General features: G+C 41.3%; 1 protein-coding gene across 5 annotated transcripts; it reads right to left on the bottom strand.

The window, feature by feature from the left end:
- Positions 1-7,081: 7,081 nt before the first annotated feature.
- On the bottom strand, positions 7,082-16,612 carry LOC112553248. 5 transcript variants are annotated; one of them, XM_025220346.1, is made up of 11 exons: positions 16,440-16,612; positions 15,334-15,657; positions 14,422-14,594; positions 13,493-13,643; positions 11,677-11,843; positions 11,008-11,150; positions 10,596-10,741; positions 10,333-10,403; positions 8,933-9,104; positions 8,548-8,655; positions 7,082-8,062 (listed from the first exon to the last, which is right to left on the bottom strand). In XM_025220346.1, the coding sequence occupies exons 2-11, from the start codon at positions 15,601-15,603 to the stop codon at positions 7,811-7,813; spliced, it is 1,653 nt and encodes a 550-aa protein (XP_025076131.1). In that variant the 5' UTR covers positions 15,604-15,657; positions 16,440-16,612; the 3' UTR covers positions 7,082-7,810. The 5 variants fall into 5 exon arrangements, with proteins under 5 accessions (XP_025076131.1, XP_025076134.1, XP_025076130.1 ...); XM_025220349.1 differs by having other exon boundaries at positions 15,334-15,543; XM_025220345.1 differs by having other exon boundaries at positions 16,445-16,612.
- Positions 16,613-18,349: the final 1,737 nt, after the last annotated feature.

Here is an 18,349-nt window from a genome sequence, read left to right as displayed (position 1 = left end):
CAAGTACAGTTACAATATCGAGCTGCTTAATTAGAAACGTCTGTATGCGTGAACACTTTATCATGGCGGTATTGACATGGAGAGGTAACGACAGACACCACTCTCCATCCAGAGGTCCGCCAAGTGCATGCGGCACAATGACAGCAAGGCCGGTAAGCGCGGTGTGGGTTCGCTCCCCTTGAGAACTCTCGTGTGGCTGCTGGCTTAGCTGCAGGTACCATTAAAGCAAAAGAGAACGGTATAATTGAAAAAAAAAAAAACCTTGTCAGACTCAAGCACAGGACGAATGAGAGAGCTACACCTTGAAAACGAAAAATCTCTGTCCGATTTCTTTTAAAACTTGAATGTCATGACATGTCTGGGTAGACAGAATGAGAGGATTGAAAACAGGTTAATGTTCTGACATCACGACAACCTCTACCACAGAGTTTTTAACGTGTGCTGCCATAGCAACCAATTCTATTGCTGTATGTCATTCGTTTTCAGGTTGTCATTCCATACTCTTGCCTCCACTACAAAAATACTACTCGGTTGGTCTCTTCCGGTAAGTGCACAATCACAGAGCTAAAAAATTGTTGCTAAATTGGTTTCTTCTTCTAGATCAAACACCTCAATTACAACGACAAGCAAGCAAACAAACAAAGCAAAAAGAGACAGCAAATAAACATACAGAATGAAGCCCTATAAAGATGCAATTTTCGTGAAGACGCCAAGCAAGATTTTCTAAGTTAACATCGTGAGCTCTGGACAGTTGTCGGGGTAATTAACCGTGCAAAATAGTTCAATTATTTTCCACTTCAATCAATAAAAACCCTGTTCCTTATAGATTTCTCTGTCTCGACTTTTTTTCTGGACTAAATCGACTTCCTCAATGATGACCATCGACATGTTTGGTTGAAATATTCCTAGAAGTTTGCTTGCGTGCGTGAAACATTTCAACCATTTGTCAAGTACTGGCCAAGCCACAAAGGGAAGCTCCACAGGACGTGCAGGGTCTTCTTAATTAATTGATTTCAACGATCTTCCAAACGGTAAAACCCAGGAAATCTTTCCCCTTCGCTGGGTTTTATGTTGGCCTTTCACGAAAACTGAGATTTATCTTCCTTTACATTCAGAGAAACTTTATCAGTTGCTGTCAGATCCTTTCTGATTATTTCCATCACAAATGTCATTAGACTTGCTCTCTTTAGCTCGTGTTAGTTCCTACTGTCATCAGATTGAAACTATCAAAAAAAAATTTTTTTAAATAACAAAATACAAAAGAAAGACCCCAGCTTGACTTACTTTAAAAAATGTCTCAACATGTTTTGGTATAAAAAAAAAATGGTAAAGATGTTCTCAACCGACTCTGATCGTTGGGGCAGCAAAGTAAAGTTCGGAAGGCCTCGGTATAGGCGACACTAACACTAACATGTGTGGTGATACTTTTATCTGCATTCATATGTTGTCAAGTGAATATAGAAAGTAGAACTAAACCTGTCCTTAAAATCATATACCTATTTCTGCTTTGGTGAGGGGAAGAGCGTGAGGTGAAGCCTCGAACCATCGACCCTTCGTTTAATATTGCCTAACAGTTGAGCCGCCATTGTATTGCACATTGCGACATATGTTAGCACTGATCGAATTGCAAATATTAAATATATTTAAGGTAATAACTGAACTATTGCCGTTGGGAAAACATTCAAATATTCGTGTAGCACGCGCAGCACTTGTGCGTCCTGCCCCAGACCGTGGGGCAAATCGACAGCTTGATGAGGCTAGACAATACTTCACTGATGGTTTGGTGGAGATAAACAGGGGACCCTAGAGTACGAGATAGGGGGAGGTAAGGAAGGGGGCTAAGAAAGGAAAAACCTAGAAGTGACAGTGTGTGTGGGAGGGAGGGAGAGAGAGAACGACCAAACGAACAAACCTTACTGAGTAAGCTTTCAGCCCATTTCAAGGGGTGAATGGTTTATAAGTATATGAAGAGATAACTCTTAGATCATAAATACCTAAGAAGCATAACAAGTGTTAACAATTATATTAACGGCTCTGTGTAACAATCCAGTCATACAATACTCCCCTTCAAGAAATATCCTTAGGAATTTGAAATGCCTTAAAAACGTATAGCAATAGGCTGGACAAGAGGGCAGTTAAGATTCATAGCAACGGGGCTAAGCGAAAGCCCATAGAGCTCGTAAACATTCGCAGAGAACAGATTTCAACTCTTTTACGATGTGGAGAGAGAGAGAGTGGGACAGGGGATTGGTGTTTTACGCCAAGCCAGCAGAGAAGGTTGTATCACAGTAGGGCAGCCAGACGTGTAAACATATGCCAAATGCAGAAAAAAAAACATTGTGCCGAGACGAGATATGAACCCAGAACAACCAACTCTCACTGTATTGGTGACAAGCGCTGCCCTTGCGCCACCGAGCGTCTTACAAAGTGCCTGACTGCGTGTGTGCGTGCTCATGAGTCTGTTTCATATTCTCTAGATCCATTCCACTGATCTTCTCTTTCACTAGAAATACAAAATAACCATTATTTTTATTGATGCCTTTGACAAAAACATTTTCAATCAAGTTTTTTTCAATCTTCTAATACCCACAATAAATTAAATGGAAGATATTTGACAATCTTCATCTTAGGCAATCAGCATCAAGCTGAAAGGAATATATGTCCTATCATTTACCTAAAGAAATCCATTTTGTGCTGACGATGTTAAAAATAGAAAAATTATCTCTCATTCAGAGGTTTCAGGTCTGAAATTGAGATAGTACACCAATCCACCCAGTTCTTTTCACAACCGCATGAATGCGGTAACCGCCCTTGTTTGGAAATCCATTGATTGCCGCCAGGGGTTTGTAAGCTTGAGTAATGAGAGTGATGTTCTGTGGGAGAACACCTTTATTTCAGTGTTGACAAGCGTCTACCAGGGGATTATATAACTGCTGAACTTTCTTAGCAAGCTTCACTGAGCAGGTCGAACACAGAATCACCATAGTCTTCTGATTGCCGACATCAACACTAGTGTTTGACCAAGCGATGGTGAAGACGGAGGACGGTTTGGCTGGCTACTAATGATGTGTTGAGTCAATATTTTCAGCTCCACTTTGGTCCTGATTTTATGTACTCAGGAAACAGTGTGTGTCTAGTAAAACCTATTGCTACCAATCAGCATCCTATGTCCTTGAGTAGGGGACAATAAAATAAAATTGAGCTTTAAATCATTTTAGCTGTCAATATGGTGACTAAACTAATCCTGTGACTCTTACCACAATATGAAGATTCGATGATTGAGGTATATCTTGTTAGGATATGTTTAATGACAGAATGATACAAGCAGCAAACATCTCACATTATTACACGTATCCCTACTGGCTGATGATAAGTACCATCGAATAGCCAGATACCTACTACTGAATGACCGAGTACATAGCAGGTCTGTACACACATACAGACCCAGACCAGTGAATGACCAGGGTTCAAAGTTATGAAGCAAGGGTGAGTGGTTGCATCTTGGGTAATTTGGGAAAATCAAAGAGAGGAGTCTTGTCTTCTATGTTACAACACGGTGTCCAGACTCCGCGAATGTTGCTTTGCCCAAGGGATGGTAGTTAGAAAAACTGGCAAAGAGGCCCTGGGGGTAAAATAATATAAAGTAATATCAGCAGGCTTGATAATTACGAAGACGTCTACCCTGGATGTTCCAACATTCCCTGTCCCAACCCGCTTGTGAACTACTTTTCCGGACAACAAAGAATGAAGGTAACCAGGGTCGTGACTGTGTCCACGTGTCCACCCTGGGTGCAGTCTGTAGCGTGTTTTACACACTTCACTTGTGAACCAAAGGACAGGAGGAGGTAAGGGTAGGATGGGGTTTGTTTGCCGCCTTGTTTGTATTCTTCCCGAGATCTCACGAGGCTTGCACGCTCAACACTTGTGATCCGTGGGACCGCAAGATAAGCCTCGTCTGCTGCTGGTGGTTGCACGGACCTTGTGCCAAGTAACATGGATCCTCTTTTAAGTACACATGCACGCATGGTTTTTTTTTTAAATCCCATCCATTGCTTTAAAGCCAGTTCGTAACGAAATTCTTTTTTACTAGGATGGTAGAATAAGCGATTCGGTGGGTTTTTTTTAGGAGATAGGAGAAATTATGCCAACCATAACTGCAAGAATCATAATCATGAGGGTGCGTGCGAGGCTGTTATTAAACCTAATATTTACAGTTCGTCTCAATCTTTTCTTTAATAACTGGATCTTTGAATATTATGTTATTTTTTAGCAAGGTAAAGGACCCCCATCAGTTTGTTTTAATATGCTTCTGTTGAGCAATTCACAGTTTATGTAAGCTACGTTTTTTTATTGCGTCCATCGAATAGAACAACTAAACAAAACTTCGGTCGGCAACAATTATTTCAGGTCAGCATAGACACTTTTTTGTGATTTACATAAAATGAAAGACACACCTTTGTATCACAACCTCTGAAGAATCCCCATCTTGTAAAGCTCGAAATGTTCGCAAAGTCCGGCAAAGTTTGAAAGTTTGAAAAGAAACTTGCACAACACTTTCAATGGCGCTTCATGATATGAGTTTGGCTGCACTTCATCTGTTTACATATGCTTCCTCTGTGCACACAGGTAGATTGATGCCAGAGCAGCACTAGGCGCACCTTCGCAAGGTCTGTCACTCCAACAGACTGTGTGTGTTTGTCATGTACTTCACAGCACGAGCACTCGCACCTTGTACGTGCCACCATCGTTTACACGTGCGTGTTTTAAAGGGGAGGAAACTCACTGGTAACTTCCTCCCCCTTCCATACTGTATCTTCACGAAAGAAGTAAATGTTTGCTACAGACAAGACTCACGAGCTCCCTGCTCCAAACTGTACATGCACATGACTCTAGTAATCGCCGCTTATAACAAATACAAATATCAAACAACGAAACATACAAGTAAAACAGGCTTACATCCACATACACACATACACACATACACACATACACACATACACACATACACACATACACACATACACACATACACACATACACACATACACGCATGCGTTGTGTTTGGTCCTGCTCATGCCACTGACTGATGTCTTTACAGATCTGCTGCATCCTGCTCCCTGGCTCCCTGGCTCCCTGTGAGTGCATGCGGCCTCCAAGAAGTGCCATGCCCGGGCCGACAGTATATCTCATCTTTCATCCCAAACGCAAACACCATCGACCAGTGTTCCAAAATAACTCCAATAAATTTTAATGGACATTTTTTTTGTACATTGTGTCCAGCATAACAAACCTGATGGTGTTGTTTCGCTAGATCCTGTCCAGCCTGACCATTGCTGTTGTCGCCGATATGGTCCTGTGCTGGTTTGATGAGGGTAACTCCCAACAGCTGTTCCCTTCCTGGAGCTGTACTCCATTTATTTCAATCTATTCTTTGCCGGTGTTGTTGATGTTAACTATCACTTTGTTCTTGTCAGCGCTGATTTCAATTCCACATTCATTTGCACTCTGTGTCAGTCTGTTGGCAAATTCTTGCAGTTGGCTGCTGGTGCCTGCTGTCAAATCAATGACGTGTGCAAATCGAAGGTTACACAGGAAATTGAGTTACACTGATGAAAATGGAGCGCCGATGGTCATGAAAGGTTTCTGGCACGATGTTCTTCAAAAAAATATTGAACGGTATAGTCCCTTGACGAACTGTGTGAGGGAAACCTTTCATAATCTAGTAACACCCTGCTAATTGAGCCCTTGTACACCGCTTTGATGACTTGAACAAGGCCTTGTACCGAAGTGTGTGAAATGCTCTGACAAAGACGTGTCCTTGGTTCCCTCCTGTCGTTTGAACTGCCAAGATGGCCTTCGGAGTTTGTTTAGCGGACAATTATTCTGGAGTACGTAGCTTTGTTTGGCAAAATTTCAAACGAAGATAACAAAACATTTTGCAAAGTGTGTCTAATTTAAGTAAATCATAAGTCGTGACTCGGCTGATGGTTTGGTTCTGGCACTGAGTGTCATTAAGGACATGGGTACAGGCAATTGGCTCCGTAAGCTAGAGTTAGGTTTACTACAATCATAAATTAATTTATATTTATAGATATTTTTAAAATTTACATCATTACTAGCGGATAACTAAAACTTTCTGTTCTTTTTCTAGAATGTAGTAATTGACAAATAACAGATTTTAAGGGGAGGTGGAATCTGAGAAGCTGTATCAGATAAATCGACTGCGCTCAGGTAAAACTATATTTTGTGCAAATTTCAGGTCGGTGTGGATGAGGACAGTACGTGATGTGCCTGGTGCTGGACCATCAGTCAGTGTTTGCGATGATTTATGAAAGCAAATCTGATGAGGCTAGTGATATTTTGCGAGTTGTCTCGACTGTGTTGAACCACACCGAACAAAGAATGGTTTTAACAAACATTAGCAAAGACAAAAAAGTAAATGAATGAGGGAAGTGGAGAAATTAGAAATGTAGAAGAAAGCAGTATTTCTGTGAAATTTGAATAAAAATATTTTCAAATCTCAAAATTTAACAGAAATTATCCAACATTTCTGCGCTCTCGCTCTAAATATATATTTTAAAAAAAACATTATTTGCTTCCATCCAAGTTCACTTTTTTGACCATCTTAGAATACAGAAGGAAAAGTTTATAACCCATACTTGCTAAGTGGAGTAAGTACAATCAAAATTTGAAACTTTGATATTTTAAGTTTCAGAACTGTCACGTTTGCATCTGATAAACACGCTTGTTTGGTGATAGTTTATTTCCAGATGTAGAGTGTAAGGTCAGGAAGAGGAAAGTAAATTTAAAGTTAGCAGACACGTGACCAGCAACTAGAATCTACAGATAGATGAGCGTGATATAGTTTTTTGTTTGTTTGTTTTTTTGTTTTTTGTTGTTGTTTTTTTGTTTTAGTCAGCTGGTCAGTGAGGGAGAACTAGTCGTTTAGATTATACGGGTAGACATATCCAGAAACACGTTTTTGTTAAGTTTGCAGGAACATGAGTGGCAACAGTGTCTGCAGGTACATGAGCGTTTCTTCGTGGATGAAGGGACACAGAGAACAGAAGTAAAGAAAAAAAGAATAAAGCAAAATATATTTTCTTCTCTTTAATGTCAATGAAATATAGCAGGGAAAGGCGTGCATTAGTAAGATAACATTCACGCCAGGAACATGTTTCATATAAATTAAGGCGATTACTTTCATAGAAAAATATATTATTCTTCGTAATTTGCATCCGACATGTGCAATAGCTGCCAAGTAATAAACTATATAACACAGAGGAAACGTGTTTCACAGGCTGTGAAAAATTTGTTCAAAAACTGTCCTTAAAGAAAGTCATGTAGTTCACACCCACTCGTATACTTACAGCCACTCTAAACATATATATATATACATGGCACCACTCACACACACACCCACCAGTCACACCCACATCACAGCCGCAGCTTGTTCTGTCCTTAAGGAGTATCAACACTCATTAAAATATTTTCAATAATATATCACAACGTCTGTACCTTTCCGTTCATATTTTCAGATAAACTTTTGACTATAACGGACTACAAAGTCTTCATCTACACGTCCTTCTTTACTGAGTCCCGTTGACTGCCGATCGAGTCCCGTGGATGTCAACGGCTAGGTTTCAAATTCTTTGTGGTAATCGTTCTCTCCTTGGTGACGTTCAGCACACCCTTGCTGAGAGCACATTTTCGAGAACTGCTTTGATCTCATTCAAGATACCTCTCCATCCCCGATGACAAGCCTGAGGGTCGGACGTGCACGAGTCGCGGTCAGTGAAGCGGCCATCTGTCAGTAGAACAAGTTGGCGTCCAGGTCGAGGCGGGGGTCACTCTGGCTGCTGTTGTAGATCTCCTTGCGCAGTTTGGTGGAGCTGACCCCGGGGGTGTAGGGCAGAAAGGTTACGGGCATCAGTTGTTCGCACAGCTCGCGGGCCGGGAAGTCAGGCATGTCGTCCCCTCTGACGTAAAGACTGGTTTCCTGGCGCCCGGCAAAAGCGCAGGCCAGGAAGGTGGACGGGTCGGTGCCGGCGATGCAAAACACCTGGCGACAAACCCCCAGGGCCGTTGATATTAAAAATAAATATCGTTACCGCAGGGATAGCAAAGGATCATTGAGGGATTGGGAAAAGGAACAGACTAAGAGGTCAGCTGATAATCTTTATCTTTGTCCTTGTACAAAGTTACAACGAGGGCGTGTTGAAGAAGTTATTGAGCAGAGGTGCAGCAAACCCGAGATAGGAATGCACATCTAGTTCATCACCTTGACCCTAGAGAGAAACTTTTAACAGCTCTCCTTTGTTAGATAGTTCTGTGTGCACACCTTATTCTTGCAGTACATTTGAGATGATACCAATAAGGATGCTATACAAGGACCGATGTTACTTTTCCATGCTCTGTTTCTTTGGGAAAAAAATTGTTAGTCCTAGTAACTGTACAAGAGCCTATATCTGTCTCACAATAACATCCGGGTAACTTCCTGCAATGCCAGTATTGCCGGTTTTGTTATCTCAAGAGACATCTACTCACCACATCAGCATACTGCTTGACATTCAACATTCGCTTCTCTGTGCTGTCGACTGGAACTCGCTTTTTCAGCATGTAAATGCTGCGGCTGTCATGCACACCTACAATCACCTGCAAAAGACAAACCTTGCAAACAAGTGCGGCATGCTGTGACAACAAATGCAAGCAGGCAGAACGGGAAGGGAGAGTTGAGAGCGACCTAGCAACCTGTCCAACACTGTTCGTCACTTATCTGCCCCTAACTTGTTCTAAGCCATGAATTATTTACAGAACACGACAAGAGCATCACAGAGGTTTTCGATCGTCAGCTGACGAGATGCAGAAGAAAGGAATCAATGTATTATGCAATAACCTGCTCGTTGGTAGATAGCAGAACTGTGCGACTGACCTGTTTACCAATAGAGCGCATGCGCTGTAAGAGGCGGATGTGACCTTTGTGGAAGAGGTCGAAGCACCCGACAGTGTAGACTTTGTCCACCAAGCCTTCCACCCCAGTCGGCACGGACATGCTGCGTGTGAAGGGAGCTAGGTCATCTTTGATGTACTTGTCTGGTGACGATCTGGGCAGAAAAGAAAATTCTTCTTTATTTTTTTATTTTTCCTCGCCTTTATTTCATTTTATTTATTTATTTATTGCAGATTCAGAAATAGGATGATGACCACACAGAAAGGAGCTAGTTATTGCATTGAAACAGCAAACAGCCGATTGATTCAATGTCCATTGTTTCGAAACCCTATTGTGTCGCTTCAAGAGTTTTTCTCGAAAACGACTGTGTCTATCATTCCTCCTACAGTGATTTTACTGAAAACTGTTAAAAACTCTCTCCGTAAAAGGCAGACTCAAAAGATAAGACTGGACATTTTTGTATTGAAGACTGCACACAGAATACCCAATATAATGTCTGTACTCTTTGTGGTGTAACAGAAACCGATTCCATTCAATCTCACCAAACATTCAAGATATATTTCAGGACGTTGCATCCATCTCAGTTCTTATGAGGCTATGGTCTGTTTGTTGTACAAGTACTTTACAGTAACTTTTATCGGCAATATTGCTTGTTGGGGTGGACAGGTCATTATTTTACATAATTTCTATACAGCAGCAAACAAACCGATAGAAGAACGAAGAAAAGAAAGAAATAAAGAAATAAAGAGCGAACAAAAAAAAAAGAAGAAAAACAAGAAAATGTCAAGAAATGAAAAAGAAAAGGTAAAATTAATCTTTAATCTTGACAGTCTCATGACAGGAAATGAAGCTGATAAAGTTGGGAATTAGTGCTAAACTTGTGTGTTTTTAATTAATTCAGAAAAAGCAAGCAGTCGGGTGAGCAAGCGAGCGAATGAACGAGGTACCCAGTGACTAAATGTCCTCCAAATCCCTTTTTTTTCGGCATCCGCCCTAACAGACCACGGGAAGAATAGTCAAGTCCTTCATACCCAGCAAAGCGTTAACGTGATATCAACCGTGCAAGCTACCCCGGCACTGCGAAATCCCGTTTCTCTCAGCTGTTACGAGGCCGTGAAACCCCTGACTGGGGTAAACTAGGGTGGAGGAGATCAATGACAATTTTCATGTTCCTACCTGACACACTTATCTACCCACTTCCACTCAGTCGATACTCCTCTCTCACGGAGCACGGACATTTGCTATAAAAACTCCGTTCTCCCCAAAACGCTTTCAGGCTGAATACACACCTCCTTCCATCCGTGACAAGGGCGAAGCGTGATGTTTTGAAACAATGCTTTAATGATCAGCAACATTCAGAGCGCGATCGTACCAACACCTACTGTTTCTTGAAGCCAATGAACTCCTTGTCGACGGGCGGGAGGTCCACTTGCACACCTGTCGTGCGTCGTGTCTAGAGACAGTTAAATAAGACGTGACACAAAATCACCACTGACCATATTTTAATATTGCTAAAATGTATTTGTGGTTGGTGTGGGATAACTGTTTATCAGTGTCTTTATTTCTTATTTCCTTGTTCTCTTCTTTGCTTCTTTCTCTTGTACTTTTTCTGTGTTTTTAAACTGACTTCAAAAATTAAACCTACCCTTAAGTGGTGCAAACAGCTGCCGACGGTGGAGCCACTTGATTGTCTGATTGGTTTCCGTTGTTTTCGCGCCGACAATTTCCGGGCCAGACTGGCATGCGCGAGTCGCACTGAGAGGATAAGGCATGCGATTCCTGCTACCCCAGCTTCAACACAATCAATCAACCAACGAACACTTTATTTGACTTGCATGCACAGGAAACGCGCACCCACGCCTTCAAAATAAATCACAAAGTTGGAGTTCGTATTGTAAGTCGAACACATTCAGAGCTTGGTGGTGGTCAGTCGGATGTGCGAGAAGAAAGAGTATAAGAAGATTGTGTAATGGAGTCTGAGTACAATCGTACAATTGATATTGCCAATTGATATCACGTATTGTTAGCTTAGATGGAATGAGCAAGATTTGACTCACAAACACTTCTCATGATTACTGGCGTCCCCTGGGCAAGGCAGAGAAATGCGAGGCCCATGGACTCGAGCTTCTCCTTCAGCTTGCCCTCCATGACTGCTGCCGTGGACTCAGAGCTGGCACCATCGTCATTCTGTTTAAACTCCCTGACAGACAGACATTACCAGGTCCTGTCATCATTAACGACAGACGTAACCAGCCTTGTCACCATTACTGACAGACAAACATCACCAAGCTCTGTAACCATTATTAGGTCTCTGTTATATCATTACGAAATTTGATGTATTTAAGCGTTGGATCCAATCTGAATCTCAAATTGAAACTCAAACTTCAGATCCACTGAACACCTTGGCAGCTACTGTCAAAATAGGAATGTGGCGTATAATATTGAACTTAACATTACAAAAGTTTTGTAATGAACTTCTCCTGTTACATGACCGAGTGCTGTGTTGTCATATTATATTTATTATCGTCCTACAATTTTTATTTGCATGCCTTAACTTCTCCTTAAAAATGTAGGTTTAGTAGGAAGAATAAAAATTAAAAGCTCAAAAAAGAATAAGAGACACGAAGAATCGTACCGATAGATCACCTGAATTAGACAATGAATAAATTCAGTTGAGAGAAACAAACCAAAACAAACAAAAAAGACAAAACAAAAGGTGGTTATACCGCATGTAGTAAGAGTAGAAATAATCCTGAACGCGAACTACTCCCAGGGTAAACTCATATCCTATGATGACGGCACATGGTGTGACGTAGAGAAACAAATGAGGCCAGGTCATGTGACTGAAGTCCGTCACCATCAGCACACTCCACAAGGTCAGCACATTCACGATCTGCAGACAAAGAAGGGCAGTAGATGTAATTAAAAGTATATTTGTTGTAATTTGGTTTTTCAAATGAGTAGGTTGATCTCGATACGAACTGCGATTTTATAAACTCTGGAGATAATATTTCTCCGCTCTCGATTTACATATACAGTATACCTACAAACATCGCCTTCCACAGAACAAACTCTAACCCACAAGACAGATTTGTGTACGAATTCTTTTTCCTGTATTGCTCTCGTGCTCTGCAATTGTAACTAAATATATGTTTGAAACGTTTTGACCGTCACCACAGCCTTATCACAAGACTTGAGTATCCCTTTAATTAAAGACAAACATTAAAGCGTCACTCCCATTTCGTTGCTTTTCGATTTACATTTATTCCTCATGAGCTCATCTTTCTTGCACAAATTAACACTTAAAGGAATTTTTCTAATCTCTTATCCAGGATCTTTACTTTTTACGCGATCTCTACTATCTGCACACCACCATCTGCCATTTCACACAGTCAGGAAAGGTTGTTACAAAAATGGTGTGTACACAAAGAACAACCGACATTTTTTGCTGAAACGAATTCAGGGCGCACGAGAATCATGGCATCCTCGAACCTGGATAGAGATTTATTATCATTGACACTGGGATTTTATATTTTGCACACTTCCCACTGCCTTTCTGTGTCTAAAAACGAGTCTCTCCCCACAGAGGTGCTGAGTGGGCGCTGTTACACTTTTCGTCAAGTTTCTAAACCTATTTAATTTTCTTTCTCTGCACAGATCGACTTTTTGAAAGTCGATAATTTGTTACCTGTTAAGTTTGCAGAAGCAAGACACTTATCACTTTCAGCAAGGTTGGAAATATCACGTGACCTATCATGCCTCCGACGGGTGAGGACGTGAAGAAGATAGACATTGGCATGCACTCATTTGAACGTTCCATTAATCTCCATGAAGATGTTATTATCGTATTATCTTTTAGCATTATCTTCCTTAATACTCCCGTTCGACCCATTAAACTGGGCACATGACTACTGTGGACTTAGGAAGCGGGTAGTCGGTCATTTCGTTATCTGTATCGTCCATATCTCTTTCATGTGATGTCATGTGCAAGTTGGAAGGTCATTTTGTTCTCAGAATGGCCACTATCGTCTATTTTACTCTAATAATTCAATAAAAACAAGACCCGGAGTAGAATTTTGTAATCTTCCGACAGATCAGTCAAATCAATGACTTGTACTCTACATACCGCTAAGATGTTGCGCCATTGACCTTTCCATCTTAATTGGGGGCTGCACTAGATTCAGGACGATCGGCGACAACGCAAATACCGACTTCGTTCTTAACTAGGGAGAACATAGATCGAGAACATAGCTTCAAAGTGGAAACGATTCCCACAACGTCCAATGAAAACTGTTTAGTATGTTTGTCGATCCTTACAGATGATTAGCTGAGGGCTTGTATCAAAAGAAACGAAAAGAAGAAAAGAAAACGATGTCGAAAGAAGCCCAAAACATCTCTATGCAGCAAAAACCCAAACAGCACTTACAAAACGTACCCCCTGTGGTAGTTTAGTAAACAGATATAGAGTAAACATAAACGTTAAAAATATCAGGCGACTGTAACTTCAATACTAAACCTATGTAACCTAAATACTACACCCACCTTGTCACAAAAGGCATCCATGAATCCACCCAGCAGAGGATCGTCAACGTTGCCATGAACACGCCGGTGAACCTTGGCAACGATGCCGTCCACGTGATCCAGAAAGTCGTGCAGGACGATAAGTAGACAGCCCGTCCAGTGGAGCTGATACCTGATTAAAATAATAACCTTGACATTACAAAATAATAATACGGGATAATTTGTTTAACTGCCTTTAAATACCACTTGAGACAAATACATTTACACGGTATTGTGTTGTACACGCGCCGTGTGTGAGAAATGTCAAAACTTCTTTGATTTAATAAACCGTCATGTACCCTACCATGTGAAAATATTTACAGTTTTCTTTCATTTCAGTCTCAGCCAAACAATCAAGCTTTTTGTTGCAGGGTCTGTAAACATTTGAAAGCTCTAATGAAACGGGAGTCTAGTCAAACGTTTCATCGAGGGCCTCGTAATACAAAACAAAATCGATCTGAAGAACAAGTTTCAAAAGGCGTTGCGATGTTTACCTTTCTCTTTTCTTCAGATAAATAGAATTGTTTGAAATTAATACTGGGAAACCTAGCACTTCCAAACTAAGCATAGAAAGGACAGCAAAAAAAAAAAAAAGTTTAATTAGCAACATTTAATTGGATAGACACCACAGAGACTAACACCTGTTTGAGAAAGTGTAGTGAAGGGTTATAGGTCAACAGGTAGGACACCGTGTGATCTTAGTTATCTTTGTCATGAATGTTGTTATCACGTAAATGATCATCAGTGATGGAACGAAGTGTCATGTCGGTAGAGTGGGAAGGACAGAAACACGTGCTCGCTGACTGACCAACAAGCAGACAGAAAGACTGGAAAAAAAGGACTAACAGAACAGAAGGAAAGCAAGAGTAAGTGTGTGTGTGTGTTTGTGTGCGCGTGCGTGCATTACTTGCTTGAGTGCGCAGGCTATTGGTATCACCAGTCCTGTCCTCGCCCAGGATACGATGTTGGCCGTGAAAACAGTGACCATTCTGTCCCCGAGCTTGACCTCTCGAGGCACGCGCTGGACCAAGGGCGACAGCCACGCTTGCAGCGGCGAGTACACGTAATCGTCATAGCAGCTCACCTGTAGGGTGGCGGGGGATGGAGGTAACAGATGGCAAACCGATGTGATTAATACCAATAAAAATAAACCGCAGTATGCATAGTAAATCAGTGTCACTATAAACAGTAACTGCAAGTTAGAACTTGTGTGAAAGGTCAGGTCATCAAGAACAATAACTACTGTCTACACCTTGTGTCGCAGTTTCCTCCCTTTTACGTGCTCTGCATGCTCTACATGCACCGGAAACGCTTGTTTATGCACATGTATACACGCAAAATACCAATCGCGCGAACAAACACACTCAAACAAATGAAAATGTACACAAATAGATACACACACTTTTCGAACACTTCCATGTTTTCTAGCACTGGCTATCATAGAAAGTACAGCATCCCAACTCAATTTAATATTACCTGTTTAAACAGTTCTGACTTAAATGAGCCGTTCTTTGGGAAAATATAAATTATATCTGCAGCTTTTACAGACTCACGAAACAGCCATTCATTCGTCCACCCTTTCCCCTTTTAGTTTAGTTTATTCTTTAAAAAAATCTCTCATGTCCTCTCTCCGTATGATCAAATAAAAAACTATAAAATAAATTAGTAAGCAAGCTTAAGCTACAGCTAACTTTACAACTCGTATAATAAACAACCAAACAAAAACACGTGGTGGGTTAGTCTGCACAAACCACGACGGAAAGACCCAGTAACGGGACGGAGATTCACAGTTCTGTATTCGTTCAAATAAGATGGAAACATACCAACAAAAAAAGTACTGGCTCCACCAGCCGGACCAGCAGGCCGGCCAGATAGAGAAGCAGGTCGAGCACTGACCAGATGACCATCTCGCTGACCGCCTGTCCCCGACCCTCCAGCAGCAGCAGCAACAAGCTGCGCTCCGAACCACAGCCTCGCGACACCACGGCTTCCGTCAGCTGTGCAAACGTCATGTGCCCCTCGCTGATCTTGACCTTTGACACGTGACGGTCCAAAGGTGGGCGCTTGATAATTAGTTCTCGAGTTACAATCATGTTGTTATCAACGGCGATATAGATGGAGATGGTGGGACGAAGGACAGGAAGAAACTGGAACACGCACGCGCACACCCACACACATGAACGTGGATGCTGGGCCGCCGAGACCCAGCTCGGGCCCCGGGACAGACGACCTCTCTCGGCCCCTTGTAATTGTAATAGTAACTTATTTTCCCACTATACAATAATATGTTTACAATTTGATTGTCAATATCTACATTTCATTCAGTAACAATATAGAATGCAAACATTCGAACAAGTACACTAGGATCTACACCACTGTTTGAACATAGAGTTGTTTACACGTGAGTGGTTTGTAAATAAGGAAAAATAACGGTAAGGGATCAAACTTGTAATAAACCATAGAAAAAAGTTCCAGACTGAGGAATGCTCCGTCAACGTTTCCTTAAAACAAAAGAAGGAAAAATCCTATGACCAAGGCATACCAGACCCCCTCCCCCCTTTCCTCCCTTCCCACTCTCGTCAGGCCTGACTGGTTTCAACAGAATCATTAAAAGTTATAGATATTAATAATAATAAAAATTAATTTATATAGCACTTTATTCCACCAACAAAGAAAAACGGAAGAATGAAAGAAGAAATTAAAATAGTCTCCAAGTTGTTTTTAACAGAAGAAAGACCAACTCTTTACTTTGTTTTTCAAATTTAAAAGAAAGAACTGACAAAGATGGCTGTATGTATGTGTGTGTGTGGTGCACGTGAGCTGTAGTAGACAATGCTTCAGGAGCTGAATGTTTGTTTATTGTCTGAGGTGTTCTTTTACAGGAAAAGATGAAAAGATGAAAAGAAAAGGCGTTGGGAAAGCATGCTACCTTACTTCATACAGCCACAAAAAGGAAAGACATTAATCGACATCAATGTGGTTTGCGGAATCCGATCTCCGGCGATCTCCAGCCACCGAAACTTTAGGCGTCAAGTTACTTTTAAGATGAACATTTTGCTCCGACACGAGAAGACAGAACGAGCAGCCGCCATCACGATATTCCTACGTACCTATGACGTCAAATATAATACGTGACGAGATTCTAGTATGACGTCATTATTTATGACGCTGCTGCATGTTGCTGAAAGTATTTCATGCTATTTTTAGCATCCTTTAATAAATATTAATAAATGCACAATATAAATAGCATGTAATTACTAAAACTCCTAATGATGATGAATGATGATGAATGATGATGGATACTCACCGGGCACCAAACACACAAACATCCGCATGCAAAATAATTTAATCCGTAACTATTTTTCAAAAAAGATAAGCTTTAGAGTGTTTTAAAATGTTGTTTGTCTTGGTGAGTACCTGAAGAAGTCAGTTTTGATGGAATTAATTTGCAAGTCAATCAGACCTAAAAGAGCTTTGCCTACTCCGCAGGGAAATCATACAGAAAATATACCTGAAATGCCAAATATGTCTTCACAGTCAGCGCTTCAGTGATTTTCATGGCGTTCAGTAGAGCGTGACAGAGACAAACCAAACTCTGAAACTCAATGAAAGCATTCCAGCATACACGATCGAATGAATGCATGTGCTTTTTTTTATTAAAATGTTTCTGTGAACTTTTCAGCCGGTGACCACATTCAATAAAACAAAATGTTTGTAGTGGCACTAGAGGTTTGTGAATTTTTGTCTTTATGAAATGGGATTTTATTAAAATCTGTTCTCTCAATTTCCTGTAAAGTTGGTATAGTTTTGAGGACCTTTTCTCTCGATTTTTTCGTATACCAGCATGAGTACGACTATGCAAAACACAATTGGCGATGTCTATGCAATATGGATTCATCATAAAAGCCTACAAAACAATTCACCATGGTGGATATGATCTTTGTTTGGCGGTGCATTTCAGTTGCTGGTAGCTTCGAGTGTGATGATATCCTAGACACGGAGGCTAAGGCCAGTATGCCTTAAATTCCTGTACAGTCAGCTTTGTTATGACTTTGACAATGATCATGATCATGACGATGATGATGGTGACGACGAGGATGACGATGACGACGATGATGATATAGGAAGTGGTGGTGAGGTGAAGTGATAAGAAGCTCTGCTCGATGAAAGTGTACTTGAACATTTTTAAACGAGTTGTGTGCCAGGCGCACGAAACAACAGGAAGCGCCTCAGCTTGGGGCAAAGTGCACGTCCTCTGAACTTTGTTCCCCGCCTTCTCGCGTGGATCTTGAACTCAAGACTCGCGCCGCTTCCCTTCGAGCCCATCTCACTGCACTGAAGATGTTCCGGCCTTATAGCAGATGCTCACTGTCAAATTCAGTTTTTAGACATGTTCACGTGCTTGTGCATTCCTATTGAGAAAGAGAGAGAGAGAAAAAAAAAGAGAGAAAAAGAAACAGAGAGAGTGGTGGGAAAAATGAAATATTTTCTACGTTTATCCTTACTCTGGGAAAATGTATTGTTAAAGTCATTTTATGTCTGTTTCTTCTTCTCTCTTCTTCAGTGTTATTGTTTACCAGTGTGGCCAATAGTTATGAGGCAGAGGTTACATTTCCCCAGGTTAACTGCAGCTGTACGAGTCGTGTGGTCCTATACCGGGTGCAGCAGATGTGGGAGGTCGGTTGCTAAGTTAGGAGCCCTAATCTACACCTCGCTAGGATTGTAGGTACTGAGCGGAGGTAACGCAAACCCGGGGGTTAGTAAGTATCTCTGTTTCATCACTACGGTTACGACGCGTGGAGGAAATGCAGTAAGCACCGTGTGACCTGCTACTGCTGT

The sequence above is a fragment of the Pomacea canaliculata genome, linkage group LG12 (genome assembly GCF_003073045.1).
Source record: "Pomacea canaliculata isolate SZHN2017 linkage group LG12, ASM307304v1, whole genome shotgun sequence".
Taxonomy (NCBI): Eukaryota; Metazoa; Mollusca; class Gastropoda; order Architaenioglossa; family Ampullariidae; genus Pomacea; species Pomacea canaliculata.
This window is presented reverse-complemented; position numbering and strand designations above follow the sequence as displayed.

Coding starts and splice junctions, on each gene's coding strand:
- LOC112553248 (XM_025220346.1), bottom strand. CDS start 15,603: ATGATTGTAACTCGAGAACTAATTATCAAGCGCCCACCTTTGGACCGT. Junction 13,644..14,421: donor CCAATAGCCTGCGCACTCAA/GCAAGTAATGCA, acceptor TATTTTAATCAG/GTATCAGCTCCACTGGACGG. Junction 9,105..10,332: donor TTCATTGGCTTCAAGAAACA/GTAGGTGTTGGT, acceptor TTTTCTGCCCAG/ATCGTCACCAGACAAGTACA.